The following is a 23,608-nucleotide window of genomic DNA, read 5'->3' as shown; positions in this document are numbered from 1 at the left end:
TTTACGTGCATCTCTGAATTAGGCCTATAAAGAACGCCACCAGGCAACATTCAAGAAGCATAAATGCAACAATAACAAGAAATGAAATGTAATGTGAAAGACATAATAGTCAAGGTGTGGAACAAACAAAGCGTAGTAAGTTCCTGCTTTATTAGCACGTTGTATTTTACTGTGAAAGATCTTTAAGTAGTGACTATGAAAATGCCATGTAGATTTAGACAATAATGAATAATAATGAAAATGCACTTATTAGAGTAATTAGTATGCTTTCTTTTTACTTTATGTTCACTTAATTATAGAGGCTGTCAGAGCTGTATTACCGTATTCACAGATCCTATCTAAAAATTGCAGAAGTTGTAAATGCAGAGAAAAGGTTATTTGGCCGGTATTATCGAGTTGCCTTTTATGGGCAGGTAAGTTGAAATTACAATATTAATGTTTTTGATGAGGTTGATTTCGTTCAGCAATGATCGCATTAGTCATGGGAAGATGATTGTAGCATATCAAGCCATCAATATGCCCACTAAAGCCAAACACAATTATAATCATTTTTGGACAACAGCCCAAATATGTTCTACTGTACATCACTATGCTCTCACAAATATATACTGACATTTAGTATGTTTCTATATAATATTTATGGGAAATGTGTGTGGCTGGCAGCCCATGCATTTTTTACACTACCTGCATTATTTATATCTCATTATGCATAAAACATCAGGGTTTTCTTTTTTTGTTAAAGGCTCAAATGTATTTCAATATATTCAATGCAGATATGTAAGCAAAGTTTGCAAAGAAATTAGAATATTTTTAACCAGTTGCATTTTTAACTTAAACAGCCTTGGTTACAATGATATAGCTTTGATCCATTTGTAATTAATGTGCCATTCATGTAACAAATAGATGCAAAAAGTGTGCTGAATACATAAAATAATCTTTTGTTTAGCACAGGGGTGGGGAACGTTTTTTCTGTCGAGGGCCATTTTTATATATATAACATCATTCGCGGGCTCGGTGCACGCCGCGGTCCCTCAATGTGACGTCACACGGGGTGGGGCCACAATCACCGTTGATTACAGCAATGCCCAGAGCATCATGAGGATGCTCCGGGGAGGTGTAAGGGCAGCGGTGTACTGTCAAAAGGGTCCTAAGGATGCTTCTGGTGGCACTGCTGCATAGATTCTGGCTGCATGGTGCCATTCTGGGCACCCTGCTAGCCAGATGAGGTTAGCAGAAAAAAGCTCTGAGGGCCAGAGCAAATGATTCCCCGGGCATTATACGGCCCCAGGGCCTGAGGTTCCCCATCCCTGGTTTAGCAGTTTGATGTGCGGTTTTTGCAAACTGCAGCTTAAAACATTGTATAGTTCGTATTCTTATCATGTACAAACTGGGTGGTTTCAGATTTGGCGGATTGAAGTTATGCAGCCACACGTGAAAATGGCAGAGAGCATGTGGTTTGGTTTAATTGTGCTTTCATTGATCTTTCTCTTGGGGTCCTTGACCTGGTGAGACAGCCTTAGCTGAAGGGTTGAACATTGTGGGGTGGCTGTGTCTTGGCTCACAGGATCAGTGTAAAGATAATCTTGGAGTTACCAACTGTATTTTGTTGCTGCTTTATGTTTTAATCTACGGACACTGAGCACTGATCTCAGACGTGCATATCCTCCCTGCCACAAATGCAAGATGACAGTGAAAGTAGGAGCTACAGTACACCGTAGAACAGAGCGTATCTTGCCTGTAGGGTGGCACAATTTTAAAATTCAAATAGAATTGTTTTCTGCAGTTAGCATGTATTATAATCATATTATAAGCTCAGAAACACATTTCTTCTAATTTGTATTTGTGTCATAACTGTGTCTGTTCACAATGCTGTTGAGCTAATGTTGCCACAGGGCTGTATGTAAAGTTTGGGCTGCCCTGAGTCACTGTAAATAAAATGATAGAAACACAGGATGTACACTGTATGACCATACATAAATGAGACTAGAATTATTTAGAGGGTTATGCACTTTTTATAACATCCCCCACCACATATAGGGGCTGAATCATAGTTGTATGCAAATTTTAGCACAGTTACCGTATACAAAGATGCAGTGGCCGCATACAAAGACGCAGTGGCCGTGCTATTTACGTACAACTATAAATCAGGCCCATAACAAATACTGTAGGAAGGAATCTCTGTCACCTAAATTCTGGAACTGAATCACAGTGTGCTGATGTTCTAGGCGGGTTCCGGACTGTAGATAGACAGTAAAAAGGTTGACAATGTCTAGACAGACACCAGATGTTAGACAGTCAATAGGTCGACTGGGACAAAAGGACGACAGAGGCAAAATGTCGACACATTAAAAGTCGACATGTAAGAAGATCAACAGTGTCAAACGGTCGATGTGAAAATGGTCGACACATGATTATTATTTTTTGTTTAGGATTGGGTTAGGTTTAGGGTTAGGCACTTACCGGAGGGTTAGGCACTTACCCCAACGGTTAGGGTTAGGTACCAGGAGTGAGGGTTAGGCACTTACTGGAGGGCTAGGGTTAAGCACTAGAAGGGACGGTTAGGGTCAGGCACCTACCCCAATGGTTAGGGTTAGGCACCAGAAGGGAGGGTTAGGGTTAGGCACCAAGAGGAGGGTTAGGGTTAGGGTGAAGATTAGGGCTAAAAAAAAAAAAAAAAAATCATGGGTCGACCATTTCGTGTGGACCTTTTGACCCTGTCAACCATTTGTATCTGTTGACCTTCTTACATATCTACCTTTAGTGTGTCTTACATTTGTCCTTGTCAACCTTTTGTCCTAGTCAACATATTGACTGTTTAACATCTGGCGTCTATCTAGACACTGTCGACCTTTATACTGTCTATCTGTTAATCCACACCCATTCTAGGCGGTGATGTTGATACTACTGTATGAGTTGCCCATAGACTCTTTTATGGAGCGCTATTGAATATGTATGGACGGAGTGAGTCGTCCAATGCTGTGTGGGCTTAGATGGTACAAACCTTTTACAAAGTAATCACTTAAAGTAAGGTTTGACTTTGTAGTTGCCCTGTATTAGCTGTATGTGGTACTGCAACACATTTGTGAGTATTGTATTATAATATCAAACTCCCAATTTGGGGATTTCCTTCTAATTAGACTCCAGTAATCTCTCGCACCCTAAATTGGCCTATGCTAAGTAGGTATGTGTCATACACTACTTATCATGTCAAACCTATGGGATAGAGCAAATTGGAAGAAAGTAAAAGAAAAAAGAAACCTAAAACCACATCTATCCGCTCTTAGGTCTCAGAATCCCTTAGATTATATTCTGTAGTAATCATTTGCTTGGCCTTACTCTTCAAGCATCCATAAAAAGGTGGTGAATATCACACATGGGATATAATAAAACAGTACTGAAGCCAGGAAACCTTAGCGTTCTGCTGCTGGAAGGTGAATATAGGCAGCTCCCCAAAACACACAGTAAAGCGGAAGATCAAATAGATTTTCTGCTCCAGCTCATTTGCAGAAAGGAAATATCTGGCTGCTTGAGAACAGATGAAATGTGGCGTATTTAATCCCCTGAAAGGTAGAGCACAAATGTTTTCAGACATGACTGGTTCCCAGTATCAGCCTTTAAGGATGTCTCAGGCCAAGTTTGAGTCAATCAGTGGCTTAGTCTGAGTGTGATGATTGCTGGCCTGCTAGAGGTTATGGAATTCTGCACTGGGGATTACACAAAACTGCAATGACTATTAAAATCTCTCTAATATTCCGACTCAAAGTTAACGCGTACATTTGCTCTTTTTTTCCGTCTGATCCTATTGAAGGCTGTGGTAAGTGCCTCATTTTTTTGTCTCCTTCCCACTTACACATACAGCGACAGCTATTTATACTTGATGTCTTACATCTAATTTATTAATATGAGCTAAGATGTTCATTTGTCACTATGGTGAAATGTGCGAGTGCCGTGTTCATTTGTGTCTGTTCACATCCCAGCATTCATGGCAGAATTTAACCATGTTTTAGCTCTGTATTGTCTTGTAGAATCTATTACGGTTAATGGCGTTGTAGTTGTTTTATCTTCATTATGGTAGGTAAACTTTTTTGAATTACATGGGTCTCACTCTTAGGGAATATACTATTTGTGATTTGTAATACATAAAAAAGATTGTTACAGCTCTTCAACAGGTAATAGATTATATAACAATACCTTATTATTAATAGGTTGTTTTCTGATAACATAAGTCCATAGAGTTAGGGTAGATACAATTAGCAGTCAGCTTACTGTTGCTTCAAACCATTTGTTTTGTCTCGACCAGCTTCCCTCCCCACCTTACATCATACAGCATGAAGTCATTCCATCCAAATAATAATACAATATAGTTTTAGGATAGAGGACTGTAACTTGTCAGGACACGGGCACAGGCCCAGGTACAGATCCTATAGATGTGATGACTACTACAATCTAATGATCTTAGGGCATATACGTCTTATACAAACAGTGACAACCAAAAGAGAGGGCTCAGAGAAGAAGTCCCGTATTATACTACCTATAGTGAGTCCCAATATTCCTCATATTAATCAGTCATTATAATAAGGCCATAACTATTGTGTAGCTCTGCTGTCCCCATGCAGCAACACTGGCCTCATCCAGGTAATTCTCGCCTTTCTGCTGATGGACAGGATGTGGTAGTAATACCCAGTGATAAGCCCAGCTGAGGAAATCAGATTTCTCTGCAGGTACTGTACTGTATATAAGGCATAATCAAAGAAGGGACAAGGCCGGATTAGCAATGGAGCGGATGGAGCTACAGCTCCAGGCCACCCATCAAAATAGGCCCACAGCATCGGATTGGTGTGCTGCTACAGACAGGAAAACTTATTTTCCTATCTTTTTAGGAGCATAACAATTGGCCCCCGAAGCTCTGCCCATTAGAGCCTCCACCAGGCTATCACCACACAAACAAATCCCGGCCACCTGGCCAGGCTGGGTGTCACACAAATGTTGGTGCAGCAGGAGGTTTCATAAGCCCTCCCTGCACCGCATAGTGTTTCACCCTCTCCCCTGCGGCCTGCGCTCAGTGCCCCGGTGACAGATAGGAGTGGGGTGCCGGCCGGTGAGTAGCTGCAGCTGGGGTCACTCTGCTCACTTAAAATGAAGGGTGACTAGACCTAAGTAGTGTTCAGGTAATGAATGAAAATCAGAGAAGGGTAAAGCATACACAGGAAGGATTAGACTCACAGTGACGGAGAACAGACGTCACTACGGGGCTGTAGGAGCTCAGTACAGTCCATAAAGGACGTGGGGTCAGTAACACACAGCATGCTGATGCTGAAAGTGAAAATAATAATAAACCAGTATCTCAATGACCCCATAGTAAAGGGGAAAAAAACATCCCACTTCCCTGAAACAAAGCCCTGACCATGCAATAAGATTAAAAAATATATGAATGAAAATATTACCATCAATGAGGGACTGAATTACACAGACTCTTGGCTCTAATAGTTTGCATATGGTAATCTTTCAGATCGCTGGATACTCACCATTTCCCTGCAGAAGTGTTTCACACCAGCTAAACTGTATTTGATTTGCTGGAATTACTGCTCTGATTGGTTTAGAAAATTATGGTGACTCAGCATATAGAAAATATCATTGCTGATTGGTTACTATTGGCAACTACAATTATGCACTTTGTAGTAAATGACCCCCAGTGATCCATCATTTCCCATTGTTTCTCCAAAAAGTGTCACTGCTCCTCTTATTACATCTCTCCACAATCCTGTACATTATGCTGTTGTATGTGTACTCTTAATAATAATCTTATTTATATTATGTTTACAGAAAACAGTTTGCCCAACAATTTAAAATTGGGGAATAAACACTTTGTTGATTGTTCCAGCCATATGTTATGAGCCTTATGACCATAAGATGGCACTGTTTGATAGTCTAGTCATGTTACATTGTTGTTTATATTCTATCTGTTTATTGCTATAACACTCTAGAGGTCATTTACGAAGTGCAAAATGTCTGCTGTACAGTGCAGACATCAGATTTTGCCCTGCCAGGTTCTTCAGCTTGGACAAGTGATACTAGATTTCCTTCAAGGATTAGAATTATGTTTAAAGGGTCTATTCATTATGTTAATTATTTTCATAATTAACATACTAACTCGCCGGAGCAAGGAGACAGCTGGTGCTTTCAGAGCAGTGAATCTTTTCACTGTTCCTTTAGAGCAGTGAGACAAGTATGCATGCTTGACCCATAGGTCACGCAGGCGCACAAAAGCACCGACCTTCGTTGGAAGGAGCCGGACAGAGGCGGAAGGATCGGAAAGGATCCCTTTTCGCGACCCAGGACTACTTCCCATAGTGGGTAGCAGGATCAATCGCCATTTGAAGATAAAGTATTGTATTTTCAGAGCTTGATGAATTCTGGGCCTGATCCAGACCCGCTCGCGAGCGCTAAGCGAGGGAGCGAGTGCGCATGCACGAGACCGTCGTGCGCATGCGCGAGACCCACATAGCGATGGCCAGCCGGAGCTATGGGTCTCGCACCAAAGGGGGCGTGCTGTCGATGGTGAGTGACAGCACGCCCCCTTTGGTGGGTGTGCCGGGGGCGTTGCTGCCCAGATGGAGGCGTTCCCATGGGAACGCCTACCGTCTGGGTCCGGCCCCACTGACATCACTAGTGATGTCAGTGGGAGTGCTTTTGGCTCTGATAGAGCCAAAAGCACTCCTGGGCTTGCGGCAGCGAGACCCTACCGCAGGGTCTCATCGCAAGCCCGATGGTCTTGACCATCGTGACCATCTTTTTGGCCGCTCGCATAAGCTGTGGGTGGTCATATGCGCCCTTGCTATTCCACCAAATGTCACATCAGCATCAGTTGTATGGCGTTATTATATCTGTATAATCTCTGTTTGTATCTGACATGAATTAATACATTTATAAATTTAGACCTTCTATGACCGGTCAAAAAATTATCATAGTTCTTCTTATTGACAGATTGTGTATGTTAAGAGATTAACGCCATTTGATAGATGAGCCAGTATTTATTAAATGGCAGCTATACAGAAATAAATGTAATAATAAACTAAATTATTCCTGTGTAATTCCTTACAATGTTGAACCCTTGATCCTAAAAATAATAAGGATCTATATATTTTTGAGTTCAATGTGTAGGAACCCACTAATTATTGTACCATGAGCATATCTATTATTACACACAGTTGTTCGTAGACGGTTAGTGGGTAGTTCTCCCAAAGTGCTGTTACCCTAATGGTGAGTAAGAATTCCTTGTATATTCAATATAATCAATGTATTAATTCATGTGAGATACAGACAGAGATTATACAGATATAATAACGCCATACAACTGATGCTGATATGACATTTGGTGGAATAGCAAGGGTGCCGCAACAATTTTAAACACATATTTCGTACTTTGTCAGATTCTTTACATTTTTTTACCTATTTTCGCTGTTTCTTTGTTATCATTTATATTATTATCAGCAATAATAAAAGTTATGATTTAATATTAGGATTCTCTAGTGCACCACCTCTGGACATTTCAGTTCTTTTCTATGCCTTTTTGAAATGTGAAATTTGGACTGGTCACAAAACGATGAAACGCATCTGTTCAAGAAAGCCATGTTACATATACTCTAGGTACATAGGACAGACACAGAATTTCACTGGAGATCTTTATATTAACTGCATGAAAACTCCTAAGAATTATTTTATAAGACTAAAGTGCTACTAAATCATCTGTCATTTTGCAAAATCCCAATTATACCATTTATGCCTGCATTCAGCCTAAACATGAATTACCATCATCCATTAATAATTCTATTTATAATGCATCAAAGGCTTTGCTTACTGTGTACTAGCTGTAGGATGTGTTATAAACTCATTGAAGTGACTAACAGTGGATGCCATGGTGCAGCTTTGGGGAATATATCCCTAAGTATTTCCCTGTAAACTGAAATATATTGATCCTTTTTTTTTCAGGGTTTCTTTGAAGAAGAGGAAGGAAAAGAGTATATATACAAGGAGCCTAAATTAACGGGGCTTTCAGAAATATCACAGAGGCTGCTCAAGTTGTATAGTGATAAATTTGGAGCAGACAATGTTAAGATTATTCAGGACTCAAACAAGGTGTGTGCTCCTGTTCACAATGAATATGATTACGTAACTCCTCCATAAAGGCACAAATATAAATAGTGTATATATGATTATTGCATTATTGGCATTGGAAAGATTTTGCTTCATATAACCACCCCAACAATTGTGTTGTTCATTGAAAATGTACAGTACAGTAGTTGATTCAGGCAAGATCATCTCTAGTTCAAGCAGACAGGATCACAACTAGCTCAGGCAGACAGGATCGTCTCTAGTTCAGGCAGACAGGATCATCTCTAGTTCAAGCAGACAGGATCATCACTAGCTCAGGCAAACATGATCGTCTCTAGTTCAGGCAGACAGGATCATCACTAGCTCAGGCAGACAGGATCATCTCTAGTTCAAGCAGACAGGAGCATCACTTGCTCAGGCAGACAGGATTGTCTCTAGTTCAGGCAGACAGGATCATCACTAGCTCAGGCAGACATGATTATCACTAGCTCAGGCAGACAGGATCGTCTCTAGTTCAGGAAGGCAATTTAATCTCTAGTTCAGACAGAAAGGATCATCTCTAGTTCAGACATACAGAATTATCTCTATCTTGCTGGGGCAGGCAGGGCCATCACAGGATTCTCTCTAAATCAGGCAGGTAGAGTTATCTTTAGTTCAGGTAGACATTATAGTCTCTAGTTCATGAAGAATAATCTCGAGGTCAGGATGCCTGGATCATTTCTAGTCCAGACCAGCAGAATCATCTCTAGTTCAGGCAGACAAGATCATCACTCCTTCAAGCAAGATCATCTCTAGTTCAGACAGGTTGGATAATGTCTAGTTCAGGCAGGATCATCTCTAGTTTGGGTAGACAGGATCATCTTTACTTTGGGCCTACTGGATCATCTCTATTTCCGTCAGGATCGTCTCTAGTTCAGCACGTCAGGATCATTTGTAGTTCAGGCAGGATTATTTGTAGTTCAGACAGGATCATCTTTAGTTTGTGCAGGAGCATCTCTAGTTCGTACAGGATCATCTCTAGTTTTGGCCGACTGAATCATAGCTATTTCCATTAGGATCATCTCTAGAATTTGTTTCCACTTACAGAGGATTATAGCATCAGAGTCAGAAATTAATTATGTATCGTATGGACAGGGGAGTAGCAAGAGTGGTTCCGGTGGAGCATGAGCTCCGGGCACCAAAATGGGCAGAGGGCACCATTCATGGTTCCTTAATTCATGTGCGCTACTCAGTTTGACGGCCGCCTGTTAGTTTTATCTCAGTTTGTTTGCTCTATATCCTAAATAAGTTACGGATCTGAGATCCATTTCTACATTTCATGCTCCCTCAAGCTGCCCAGATTTCCTCCCCTCTGGCCCTCACTCCTCTGTGATCATCTTCTGTCATATCCCCTTTCCTATCAGTTTGATTACATTCACCTCTCCTTTCTACCCTGTGTTTGGCTCTTTGCCCCGTCCACTCCTTTCTTATTGGCTTCTGTCACCACCCCTCTCCTTTTCTTATTGGCTTCTGTCACCTACCATCTCTGATCGGCACTTTCCTCTCCCCTCTCCTCTTTGATCCCCTCTCTCCTCATTCATTAATTGTGCTTCAATGGACTTAAAAGTGACACATCTGAGGTAAAGTCCTAAACTTCACTTATAAGGTATTAGATTTACAAAAGTCACTGCTTTGATATGTAAAGTAATGAGATATTCCCAGGCACGACCACAAAGTGTTATTTGAAAGGTCTTTTAAAAAATATTAAGAGACCTGAAATAATAATAATGGTGGTAGACAGAACATGATTAGTAGTACTCACATTAATATAGGTGCAATGTTTATTTGCGAAGTAGGAGCATAGCTGAGAAGGGAGCTTCCCATAAGTGTTCCCATTCCAGTGAAAGCTGCGTGAGGCAGTAATTGCAGTAATAAGCAGTGCACCCTGTGGAATTTCACTCTAGCACATATATTTTGTCAATTTAAGTAAAATGATCATAATATATAATACAATATCCTCTATTGTCTAATAACAATGATTCAAAGGAGATATAAGTCAGATCCTATGTGCTATACATGAATAAAGCAGTGTCAAAGGAGCAACCCCTTAATATCACATAGTGCCTCACCGAAGCATTCTATTCCCCTTATGGTACCTCAATGCCAAGTGTCATATTGCCACTGTTTGCTCTTTTTATCTTCACTTCAGTATTCCCCCGTAGGCTGGCCATACCCCACTGGCACAATTCAGTACAAGGGGGGGCGCAGTATGACATGCACTTTCTCCGGGCGCCATGGTTCCACGCTACTCCTCTGCGTATGGAGGACAAGTTTCTCGGCGTTCCTGCTATGTTCATTACGTTGTATCTATTGTTTCCTTGTGTACTATCTATTGTATAGAACAGGGAAGCTTTGGGGTAATTTTATGCATGGCTATAATTTAATTTCTGAAGTTTCTTCAGAGAATCTACACTATTGATTAGCAAGTCATTGTATAACTGACACTGCAGTAGTTTATATGTTTGAGCCTAATTTATAGTTCATATTTAATGTTTATGTAGGTGAATCCCAAAGATCTAGATCCCAAATTTGCTTATTTCCAAGTTACATATGTCACACCTTATTTTGATGAGAAAGAGCTGGAAGACAGAAAAACAGACTTTGAGAAGCATCACAATATCAGCAGATTTGTGTTTGAAACACCATTCACATTGTCAGGGAAGAAGCATGGTGGAGTGGAGGAACAATGCAAGAGACGTACAGTGCTGACCAGTAAGTGACCCTATTCTCTGTGTAAATACACTGCACTGCTTTTCTTTCTTTCTTTGTCCTTGGATATGACAACAGATAAGCTCAGGTTTATCTATGCAGCAGATCTATTGTTGTATTTAAGGGCAACTAAGATATACCAATCTGTCTGCTAGAAATGATCTAAAAATGGATTTCCATTTAGATATCTATACTAACAATTATGCTGTATGTGAAGGCAGTAACCAAAGTAGTTTAGTTACTATGGGGTTGGTGCAGAGTTTTTGGCAAAATTGTTATAAATTACACCCCCAAAAAATAGAGCATGGAAAAGGAGAGTATTTCTGCACATATGCAGAGACCCGTACACATCCCGTCCTCATCAGTACCATATATACAAGTCATCATCATTACTGTAGCATGTATTTGCAGTGCACCCACCCTTTAGCCTTTCATAGGCAAACGCAGGGGGGGTTTCTGTCTGCCTGGAAACCCCCCTCCCCAGCACACACCATGACCACAATAGAAATAGTAATATAATAGAATGTTACTAGTGCTGCATGTTCTTCTCAGTATCACAAATGAAATAATTAGCACCACCTGTGTATGGATCTTTTAAAATGTGTCAGCCAGTAATAAATACACCTGTGCACCAACTAGGAGATGTGGAAAACATGCACTGTTTGAGATGGACTGCTATAGACCATCAACAGGGTTAATTATTAATACTGTATAATAATACACTATCCAGTACATAAGGAGACCGATATGTACATATATCTCCAGGGCAGTGCTAGGTTCTTCTGCTGCTCCCTTAGACTCCCGTATTTGCTCCAATGCTCAGCAATGGTGCCCACATCTGACATAAAAACATTCTGCTCAGGCAGGATGGCCCTACTGCCGCATCTAATGGCTTACTGTGATCGCTGGTCCTGTATATGCTGGAATTATGACACACAATATACTTTGTATGACGCATATTAAAGCTGGATAAATGCTAATTATGCCCTCTTCACGGACTGGCCACACTCACTCTAAAATCAAGCATTTGGAAACCCCCCTCTAGAAATCCTGCGTTTGCCACTGCCTTTGTTGTACTTGGTCTATATTAGAACTCCATTCATCCACCCTCTTCAGGCGCCGGCGTGTGCAAGTGGCAAAATAGTCTGGAGAGGTGGATAAGTGTGTGTCCACTTTTTACGCGTGCTCAGAGTAATTTCATGTAAGGTACACCATGCAAATTGGCACATGTCTCTCGCTGCATCATGCCCTATATACAATACTGTGCAAGAGTGTTAGGCAGGTGTGGAAAAAATGCTGCAAAGGAAAGGTGCATACACACTGAAGGATTTTTTGAACGATTTGTCGATAACAACGTCATTATCATTAAATCATTCAAAAAAAGTTGTTCAGTTTATAACGATGAACGATGCACACTCCCGTTTGTAGTTTGTTGTTATCGTTCATCGTCCATTTCAGACTGTCCAACATGACGATTTTCATTAAGGGAAGGAGCATTATTCGGTCATCGTTCAAAAAAATCGTTCATTACACTTCAAAAAATTGTTTACTTTTTCAAGGGAAAATCTGACAGAAAATCATTGGTTACAAAATCAATACGTGCGTATGGACCTTAAGAAGTGTTAATAGTTTATTTTTATCAAATAACAAAATGCAAAGTGAATGAACAGAAGATAAATCTAAATCAAATCAATATTTTGTGTGACCACCCTTTGCCTTCAAAACAGTATCAATTCTTCTAGGTACACTTGCACACAGTTTTTGAAGGAACTCGTCACGGAGGTTGTTACAAACATCTTGGAGAACTAACCACAGATCTTCTGTGGATGTAGGCTTGCTCAAATCCTTCTGTCTCTTCATGTTATCCCAGACAGATTCTATGATGTTGAGATCAGGGCTCTGTGGGGGCCATATCATCACTTCCAGGACATGAAGAGACAGAAGGATTTGAGTAAGCCTTCATCTACAGAAGATCTGTTCTTAGTTCTCCAAGATGTTTGGAACAACCTCCCTGCCGAGTTCCTTCAAAAACTGTGTGCAAGTGTACCTAGAAGAATTGATGCTGTTTTGAAGGCAAAGGGTGGTCACATTGAATATTGATTTGATTTAGATTTTTCTTCTGTTCTTTCACTTTGCATTTTGTTAATTGATAAAAATAATCAATTTACACATCTATTTTTGAAAGCATACTTACTTTGCAGCATTTTTCCACACCTGCCTAAAACTTTTGCACAGTGCTTTATATGTAAAGTATATACAGTACTTTACCATATAGGAGCTGAACGTATCAACCTATAAGACACCTCCATCTGGAATGTCTAAGTACCCATCCTATATAGGGTGTGCTTTTACTTTAATATTATAGGGTGATTACTTGTGTTTGTCACAGGTATGTATATCACTTACAAAGCAGCATTAACACTAAATAACTGACTTTATTTTTTCCTCTTACTCTTAAATTTACATTTACAGCTAAAAGGGAAGTCTCTTCTACACAGACTTATCACAGGTCCTCTACGTGCCTTACTTGCACCTTGGGGTATAGTTTCCTTTTATAGGCTACCTAGTCTCCAAGAGATGGTTATTTACTTTATGGAATAAAATAGTAGTTATTGCTTCTCATCACCTAAGTAAGAAGTATTATGTTATTCCAGACCACAAAGTAGTTTGTAAGTAAGGAAAATGAAGTGGCTGACACCAGAGGAATGAGTGCAGGTTCTTCTGAAAGCTTTATCACTAAACCTGACACACTGGCTCTTGGAATAGTCTGCTGTAGTCTAGGCTCTGTATTTATTCTCCCAGACCCGTGAATGCCGCCTGCTGTGGATATATAGTGTGTGCGTGCATGCATTCCTGTACCTAATTGCACCTCACCTGCTGCTCTTACTACATTTCCTTACAGCCAGCCATTCGTTTCCACATGTGAAGAAAAGAATACAGGTTGTAGGTCAGACAAGCACAGAACTGAATCCCATTGAAGTTGCCATTGATGAAATGTCCAAGAAGGTTCAGGAGCTGCAGCACCTTTGCACAATGGATGACGTTGATATGATAAGACTACAGCTAAAGCTTCAAGGGAGTGTTAGTGTCAAGGTGAGCGCTGTGTACTGGAGACATGCTTGTCAGACGGATTGTCAGTCTCCCAGGTAGAACTCTATTGCATAACAGGTCACATAAAATTATATTGCTGACCCCCAATACCCTTTCTTTATTTAACAGCATGTCTACTTCAATGTGAGCTAAACCACTTAAACAGGAGTCTAACGCATATAACAAAAGGAAGCAGTGTATGTACCAGTCACAGGAATGTGTTAATGTTAACTACATTAAAACAAAGCTGCTTACACAGTATTTGATGCATAGTCCATGTTAATGGACAACAGTTATCGTATAGGAACTAATTATCTTGATGCTAATTGTGTAACTTGTTTGTTCAGTCTGTGTATCTCATTTATGCAGTGCAGCATGAAACGCCTTTGTTTTGCACCATTGCTCCAGGATAGAATGGTGCAGCTTGAAATAAGAATATATGCTGTATAGTAGGTGTATTACACAGTGAAGCGAGATACTCATTTTGCTATACGCACATCAGTCTCCATTCAGATTAATGAGCATTAACCCCTAGAGAGCTATACTGCCAAAATCATTAAATCTAAATAGACAAGATCTACTTAATCTATCAGCGATACAGGTACACTTCTCATACATCACTGAGGCTCCCCTTTACTCTATTGATTTTGTGTCTTAGGCCGGCATGTACTAAAGGAAAAATGCGGTACAAACCCAGTTTTCAGGGTTTTTACCACATTTCCATATGTACTAAGCCCCGGCCGCCCTTTTATCGGTGCAGAGGGTAACGCCAGGTTTTTCTATGGGCTTCTTAACGCACCCTGCTCCTCCGCCGCCCCGCTGTCGCCCAGCGCTGGCCCCCACTCAACTGCTCTCCATGGTCGCCGGCCTGCGCTCCTCCTGGGTCCTCCGCCTCCTCCTCCTAATCTTCTTCCGGGTGCAGGGAGGAGGAGCCCAGGGCTTCCTGCACAGGTGACCAGAAGGAAGCTCCCGGGGCTCGGAGGGGGCAGGGTCCCACGGAGACCCCGTTTCCCATGGTTGGCTGCTTCGCAAGAGCTGTCCTTAGTGATACTAATTGCATATGTTACTACATATGCGATTAGTAAGACTGCAGTGACTGACGGAATGGTCACCGCAACCTTAGTACATCCCAGCCTTAGGAAGATAAATTTATGTTGATCAGTTTATACCCTCATATTTAGTTGAATATATACTTCTATGTGAAATACACTGTTTTCTTAAGTGATTTAGGTTTCTGTGTACTGTATATACGTGTCCACATACATCTTACCTCCATCCGCTACAAGTCACGTTAAACATAACACGTGAGCGATGTGCAAATACATTTTTTATTATCTTAATTTAATATATCAATTTATTATTATCCATATAGAGTATAAATTGAATCCAGACTCCAAGATTATTGACAATTATGTAGACATACACTTTCCAATGGATTTTAATAATACAAAATAATTTATACCCCAAGGGCCCAGTTCAATAATAATCACTTTTTATTTTTGTTTATTTTGGATTAAAGACCTTTGCTTATTTTAGAGCACCCTGATAACAATATATTATTAGAATATTCATAATAATACAATAAGATAGGGAAGGGTTATAACAGTATATCATTTTCAACCAATGTTTTGGTGCGGATGGTACATGTTCTATTTCAAGTAGTTTAAAGCTGCATGCACACTAGATGATTTTTTTGGACGATAACAATATCGTTCAACGATATATCGTTCATATCGTTCAGTATGTATGCAGTGAACGACCAATGATGTGCGCTCCCTCGGGTCGCTAACGATGTTTGCTCTTGTGCAAATATACCGGCCAATCTGACGATATCGTCAGAGTGCCTGTACAGGGATGTGGCAAGATGACGTCACTGAATGATATCGTGAACGATATCGTTAAGTGAGTACACCCAATATCTTTCACTAATATCTTTCACCAATATCTTTTAGCACATTGGCTAGTGTGTAGGAGCCTTAAATTATCTACCAAACACACACTATTGGTGCGTACAGACGGGACGATGTCGTTGTTCGATCTCCTGGGTGTGCTGGACGATTGATATCGATCATCCAGCACACCACCAACTCACCAACGACTATATTCCCTATAGTAACCTGGTCGATATCGACCAGGTTGGCCTGCATGCACGGGCGATGGTCAATATCGACCATACGAGTCCGTGCATCGCAGGTCGTTGGGCCCCCGAAAAATGTATGACATGAACGATAATGATATGATCAATCTCGTTATCGTTCATATCATCCATTTTAATCGTACTGTGGGCCTGATACAGAGCCGGACACTCTGACCAGAGCACTCGCTCTGAATCAGGGCCCTCCTACATGAAAATGGAGCAGCCTCTTGGACGCTCGCATAGCTGTGGGTGACCACCCACAGCTATAGCGAGCGTCCATGATGATGGTCGCGATGGTCAAGACCATCGCGACCATCGGGCTTGCGACGGAGACCCTGCGGTAGGGTCTCGCTGCCGCAAACCCTGGAGTGATTTTGGCTCTATCAGAGCCAAAATCACTCCCACCGACATCACTACTGATGTCAGTGGGGCCGGCTTCAGACGGTAGGCGTTCCCATGGGAACGCCTCCGTCTGGCAGCAACGCCCCCGGCACGCCCACCAAAGGGGGCGTGCTGTAAATCAACATCGACAGCACGCCCCCTTTGGTGCGAGACCCGGAGCGACGGAGAGCCCGTCGCTAGCCGGATCTCGCGCATGCGCACGACGGAGCTCCCTCCGTCGTGCGCATGCGCAGTAGGGCACCATCGACCCACTTGCGAACGTCCTGCGCTCGCGAGCGGGTCTGAATCAGGCCCTGTGTGTATGCACCATAACGTTGACCTACCTGCCACCAGGGCTGCCATCAGAAATCGTGGGGCCCGGTAGTGACAAAATATCCAGGGCCTCCCTGGGGGATAGCGCAGAGGTGGGAGGAGCTGTGTATAATGTGGGTAGAGTTACACTGGAGGGTGGGACTTCAATTGGTGAGTAAACCAGTTTAAAAATTCTCAAAGTTTGAGGTCGGGAAGGAAGGATGGACATGGGGACACAGGGCTGGGAAGCCTGGACTGAGAGGGCACAGAGAAGGCTGGACTGGGGGTGCACAGGGCAGGGAAGGCTGGTTTGATTAGGGAGAGCACAGGGAAAGGAAGGCTGGCTTGATTAGGGGGAGCACAGAGCAAGAAAGACTGGCTGCACTGGGAGGTGGGGGCACAGGGCAGATAAGGCTAACTGGAGTAGGGGGTTATGGTAGGGAAGGCAGGCTGCACTAGGTTGAGGGGCATAGGGCAGGGACTCCGATTCCTACCTGGTTTCTTCAGCGGGTCCGAGAGACAGCGGTGCAGATATACAATGGCAGCCAGGGAGAAACAGCGCTGCTGGCGGTATTTCAAATATGGCATTGTCCGCGAGCCAATCACAGCTCGCGTACCAGCAGCCAATCAGGAGCGTCCACTCCTGATTGGCTGCCAGTTTACAGCTCGCGGATGGTGCCATATTTCAAATACCATCGGCGGCACTGTTTCTCTCCGGCTGCCAAAGCCCGATTCTTATCTTCTGCTCTGCTGTCACCGGGCCCCGCTCTCTCCGGGCCCGGGACTCCAGGCCTGGCAGACCCCCCCTGATGCGGCCCTGCCTGCCAGCATGTTGTTGGACTGCACGATATTGTTTACTGTCAGACAGCGTGACCCTTGGCTTTTATTGCAAATTGCACGTCATGTCCAGGAAGTGTATGCAACCATCGGTACATCAGATGCAATCCCAGCGATTGAGGTTGACCATACCCTGCCGCAAGCACTGCGAGCACTTCAGTGTAAAAACAAGCCAGGTGACGTGTACTATGATGCTGTCTTATAATTATGCACACCTCTAAAACGCCGTAGAGATGCTCAGGCACGCCTGCGTTTGCACCTCCACTCCCCCGTTTTTAATGGCCAACCCCTGTTACCACCTACAAACGGCTTCCCCTGTCACTCACTCTGGTGGGCTGTCTATGCGCAGCGAGCGAATGCATTGGGAACTTTCGCTAAGGTATGCGCACAAGGATACATACCATCGGCAGCAATGAGAGTATGCATCTTAGCGAGCAGGTCTGAATCAGGCCCAAAGTTTACTGTTATATCTTAAAAATCTTCTCTTCCTCCCATGTGCTCCTGTCATTTTAATATTATCAATCTAAGGTGTCTGGCTCAAGTAAACCATAAAAAATTTTTTATAATAATATAAAGAAATGTTATTTTTCCCCTCACTTATCTATCAAAGATTAAGAGTACTTTGAAATCCTGATGTATTAAAATATTTTTGCTTGCAGATATATTGAAAAGATTACATCCAAGCCAGTACTGACATTTTATACATCTCCGAATTAAATTTAAAAAAAAAAAAATCTGCACAGTGCTTCAACCCCAATAGGCATGCTGTCTTTGTTTTTATGTTGTTTTACATATTAACCTTTCTTTACTGGAAGACTACTTATTTTATTTCAGGTAAATGCTGGACCTATGGCTTATGCCAGAGCGTTTCTAACAGAGACAAATGCCAACAATTATCCAGAGAGTCAAGTGAGACATCTGAAAGAAATCTTCAGGTAACGTCACATTTACATTCCTGCGTTATAAGCAGAGAGAATGTTAGGAAAAACGTAAATGAACATAAAACATTGTGTGATAACAATGAAAAAGTAAAGGTGACTGGAGTTTTGAAAAACAAATTTATAATTATTAACTTAATTATAGTGATATGTACATGAGCTTGGCCACAAATAGGGATGTACATATTATTGCGCGTACATGTCATGTGCTGAGCTGGATTGGGGCGCTGCATAATATTGCAGTTGCGGACCTGGGCAGTTGGGAGCCCTGACTGAGAAAGTATAGATTAAGCCCCAATCTCCAACACCTTTGGTTTTACCAAACTCTTTAAATAGCTTAGTATGAAAGTACACTATGCAGCCCCAAGGTAGTGGCGGCCAATCTGACCAGTAACTCAGCCCCTGGGCAGTGGAGGCCCATCTGACCAGTATAAAACACAGCACAATCTGACATGTGCATAACTCAGCCCCTGGGCAGTGGAGGCCCATCTGACCAGTATAAAACACAGCACTGTCTGACCTGTGCATAACTCAGCCCCTGGGCAGTGGAGGCCCATCTGACCAGTATAAAACACAGCACAATCTGACCTGTACATAAGTCAACCCCTGGGCAGTGGAGGCCCATCTGACCAGTATAAAACACAGCACCATCTGACCTGTGCATAACTCAGCCCCTGGGCAGTGGAGGCCCATCTGACCAGTATAAAACACAGCACAATCTGACCTGTACATAACTCAGCTCCTGGGCAGTGGAGGCCCATCTGACCAGTATAAAACACAGCACCATCTGACCTGTGCACAAATCAGCGCCAGTACATAACTCAGCCCCTTTGCCATGGGGAACCTGCAGTTTGAATTCAGTCATAGTTTATCTGGTTTACCATGTCTATGATTTGTTTATGTTCTTATAAAATATGTATTATTTGCAGACAATTTGCAGACACATGTGGTCTGGCTCTGGAAGTAAATGAGCGGCTGATAAAGGAGGATCAGTTGGAATACCAAGAAGAGATGAAATCCCATTATAGGGACATTCTCACTGAACTCTCTGAAGTCATGAATGAACCGGTGAGCTGTTATTTATCAGTAAACAGCCTCAGTAACCAGGACAGATTATTTTATCCAGTAAATCCCCAGACTAGTGACAAAGGCCTGACACTTTGTGGCCTTAGCTCTCCTTTCTATGTGTGGATGTTGTGTGCAGCTGGTTATTCTCAGCCATATCAAATATTATCAGCTGTTGAATCTCATGTAACATAATTTCACAGTGTAGGCCAACAGCATAAAGTGAGAGTGAGATTAGAACTGGCAGTGAAATTAAATACTGGGAGCTCAGGGGCCATCAGGGAATTGATCCTGCTCTAGACTATGACATCTCCGCTGATAATTTGGAATCAAGCAAGCCAGATAGGACACACAGTCACATTATACTAAGGAAGGTGGGCAGCCATCAACTGCACTATGGAGACAATTGTCAGGAGACAAGGGAAAACATTCATGCCCCAGTTTCCTTGGACTGTATGAACACACATGGACAGATATACATAAAGAAATACCTGGTGTGTGACTCCACCTCTTTGGATGGTATAGGATTGGAAAACACTACACAGTATGCAGTTCAGTCTTTCTATTTCACTTGTAGTTATTACTATTAGATAAAGTACATAGTGGCAAAGATCAATTTCAGATTATAGTGTCACTGACAATTACTGTAGTGTAATGGTTTCAGAGAATTACAAAAACAATATTGAGATACATATCTAATAATGTACTGTTTTTACCTCTGCGTTTTAAACACAGTCCAGTGTTATTTCAATATCCTTACACCTATAAGACACAAACTCATTGTGGATGCTTTTCAAACCCAGGTTTTAATCCTGCAAGCATTTCACTAGTATGTTTTCATTACTCTGTTGATATAGTGCCTCACAGTGTACACCAGATGCACCCTGTGCAGGCCCCGCCCACTGAGCGTGCAACATCATGACATCGAGCGCATGATGGTATTACATCAAGCAGAAGAGGGTGCCACCGGCAGCTCTGGTAAGTGCAGCGGTGACCGGGCATCCTACTGTGCAGGGTGCCCATCTGACTCATCCACAGGACGCTCCGTGGGTGCTGCAGCAGCAATCCTGGCTGCAGGGTGCTGTTTCAGGCACCCTGCTAGCCGGGAGCAAGTTTCTTATATAGCGCAGCATATTCCGTTACGCTTTACAATTGTTAACATTAATAGTACAAAACTGGGTAATAACAGACAGATATATAGGTAGGAAGGCTCTGCTCACAAGCTTACAATCTATGTGACAGCACCGGTTGCCCATAGCAAGTTACGGCCCTGGTGTACACAGTGCCATACTATATTACAAAATCAATATAATATTGGAAGTTACAGCTACAATTAAGGCAGTAGACACTCACCTGAAAAGCTTACAGTTTAAGGGGATAGATAGTGTATGCCATTACTGCTATGTGTACAGTGTTGCCAGTATACACAGTACTCTGGGGGTGATTCAGCAAGGATCGCAATTGCAAAGCTGCACTCAGGCAGCTTTGCTATTTCGTTATTATGCAGATGCAGCAGGAGGTGTTTGACACCCCCTGCTGCATTTGTGATCCCAACACAGCGACGGAGGTCGCAGGCTCAGATAAACAACGCGACCATCGGTGGTCGAAGGTTGGTGCAAGCCGGCCAGCTTACTCAGGCTGGCCGGCTTGTGAGCCCAGGACACTGCGTTGGTCGACACAGTCTCTAGGCTTGTCACTCCCGGAAAACTAAGCAGACACGCCCCTGTTTCCGGGTACGCTGGCCGACCCCTGTCAATCAGGCAGAGACATGGAAGGGTCTGCGTGCGACTACGCAGTACCCATTTTGCACACTTCCACAATGGGACCTGCGCACGCGCAGATTCCCAAAAATCGTGAATCTGCAATCAGCAGTGCACAAATCAGGCCCTCTGTCAGTGCTCTAGATGTTATTAAACTGAAACCAGCTGTCCCTTTGTCCTGTCTCTTGCTCATTCCATCCACTCTCATTTGCTTCATTTCCTATTCCAGTTACATAATATCCTTCACATGAACACAATTGAAGAGGCGAGTGGATGAAGGTGTTATGTAACAATTTTCTGAAGAATCACTATTTTTAATGGATGAAGGTATTATGACCCGGAGATGATAGTAATAATGTTATTGTATATGTTGGTAGTCTATTTACTGATGTATTTTGTGGATAAAACTGCTATGTCCTATTCTTAAGTCAGTTTTTAGTGGATAATTTATTTTTAACTCTAAATATCTCAGTTTCTTCTAAACATAACACCTTCATCCAAGCACCTCTTTAATTCACAATACTTCCTGTAAACCATGTAATTGAAGTATACCTAATAACCATACAGTAAAGTTTAAACCATAGGTTAAATCTATAAATGTGTCTTAAGGGGTCCTTTTTCTGTCCAGCAGTGTACAGTACATGACTTTAAGTTAATACTTACCATGTACACATATTGTCACCCTAGTATTGTGTTAATCCCTTCTCTCTCTTCTCTCAGCTGTCATGTGACCATTGCCTGTTCCGCTTCTCTTCCTCTTTGTCTAACATTTCACTGAGTACATTAGGGAATATTGGTATGTCCTTTACTTGTCTTCCTATACGTGATACATGCATGCTGATCCTCATTCACCTGTCTTTATTCACCCTCATGATTTCTCGTGTCATGTAAGTAACCGTGCATTGTTACAACTAAGTGCAGGCAAGAACATTAGTGCTAGGTTTTCTAAGAAAACCTAGTGCAATCGGAAAGCTTGGACAGACTGTAACATGTTCTAATGTTCCTTATTTAGATGCACCAGTCCCTTTACCAAAAAGTGTTTCTACTTTATCCTCTGGGAAAACAGCATTTTGCAACCTGTGAATCCTGCTTTCCCCTTGCGGCCGGCTGTGTCTGTTATAAAGACAGGCAGTGACCTGAAACTCCCAGTTGGTCACTGCATCTCCTCAGCTTCCAGTAGGGAGCCTGTGAAGGGTGAATTTGGCCGGTGAACCGCAGCAAAACGCTGTGCTATGTGTTTTTATTTCTGAAGGTCGCTGCCCATCACTTACTGTCAGACTGAGATTCTGTCATTTTTTTTTTCTCAAAGATCAGCTATCGGGAGGAACCAGCAAAACATTCCACAGTAGAGAAACCATGTACCCTTCGGTCAGCCAGTACAACAAGCACAGGGGTGCCAAGCACGTCACTGAGAGCTGATTCCTGATTGCACCTATCCTTTATAGGAACAATACGTATACCACAGACCTGATCAAAGAACTTTGAAGGACTTGCCTCTTTGGAACATAGATTGTAATTTTAATTTATTTTAAATTTATCACCACTAGTGCTTAAGGAAGTGCTAGTGTATAATGTAAACATGTTGCCTCCTCAATGGACAAAAAAAAAACCTAGTGTTTTAAATCCCTTTTCTGCCAAGGGGTTAACCAACGACAGATGAGCACTCCCTATGATATTTGTTATTATTCATGCTAAATAATATTATTTTATCTCTTGCTTATATTGTAAAAGTCTCTATTCAATGCTTTATAATTAAGCATATTTACATTGAGAATTGTAAATAGGAGATGTGTAAAATTTGTCTTTTTTTATAGAAAAAAACCCAAGCCCACAAAATTACTAAGAGTCTATAGAAATCCTTAGATAAAGATTTATTAAAGTATTTGTGAACGTGCATGGTTATTATGTGTTTTTCTGCATGCCAGGAGCAAGGTCTTCAGCTGGGACTATGTAGAGAAATTAATAGATGATCCTAAATGATAATAACAGAATCAAAAGGCTCTTTATTAAGATGGCTAGCCCACACGTGATGTAATAGTACCCACACAAATAGCTATTTTGCTGTACAGTTTGCTTTAAACCAATGTGGTCAGATAGGACAGCATGTGTTGGTCCAAAACAATTTTTTGGTCTGATCAAGATCTGATTGGATAGCAAATTATTTTTATTGATCTAGGTAGTAAAAACTGTCTATACCTGTTATCATCCGCCAACAAGACCGTGTTTAA

The 23,608-nt window shown here is 42.0% G+C and overlaps 1 protein-coding gene across 1 annotated transcript in view; it reads left to right on the top strand.

Annotated features, from left to right (window-relative positions):
- Positions 1 to 23,381, top strand: part of DOCK10 (dedicator of cytokinesis 10) — a 308,992-nt gene extending 285,611 nt beyond the window's left edge. The window contains exons 50-56 of the mRNA XM_088446281.1: positions 300 to 413; positions 7,990 to 8,136; positions 10,653 to 10,863; positions 13,763 to 13,953; positions 18,452 to 18,552; positions 19,485 to 19,623; positions 22,690 to 23,381. Of these exons, the coding sequence (XP_088302407.1) occupies positions 300 to 413; positions 7,990 to 8,136; positions 10,653 to 10,863; positions 13,763 to 13,953; positions 18,452 to 18,552; positions 19,485 to 19,623; positions 22,690 to 22,806 (1,020 nt within the window). The 3' untranslated portion in view covers positions 22,807 to 23,381. The remainder of the gene's footprint in view (positions 1 to 299; positions 414 to 7,989; positions 8,137 to 10,652; positions 10,864 to 13,762; positions 13,954 to 18,451; positions 18,553 to 19,484; positions 19,624 to 22,689) is intronic.
- The last annotated feature ends 227 nt before the right edge of the window (positions 23,382 to 23,608 follow it).

Source organism: Taudactylus pleione, unplaced genomic scaffold (genome assembly GCF_031769625.1).
Source record: "Taudactylus pleione unplaced genomic scaffold, aTauple2 ptg000395l, whole genome shotgun sequence".
NCBI classification, from domain to species: domain Eukaryota; kingdom Metazoa; phylum Chordata; class Amphibia; order Anura; family Myobatrachidae; genus Taudactylus; species Taudactylus pleione.
Note: the sequence above shows the minus strand (reverse complement) of the source record. Positions and strands in the feature narration are given on the sequence as shown.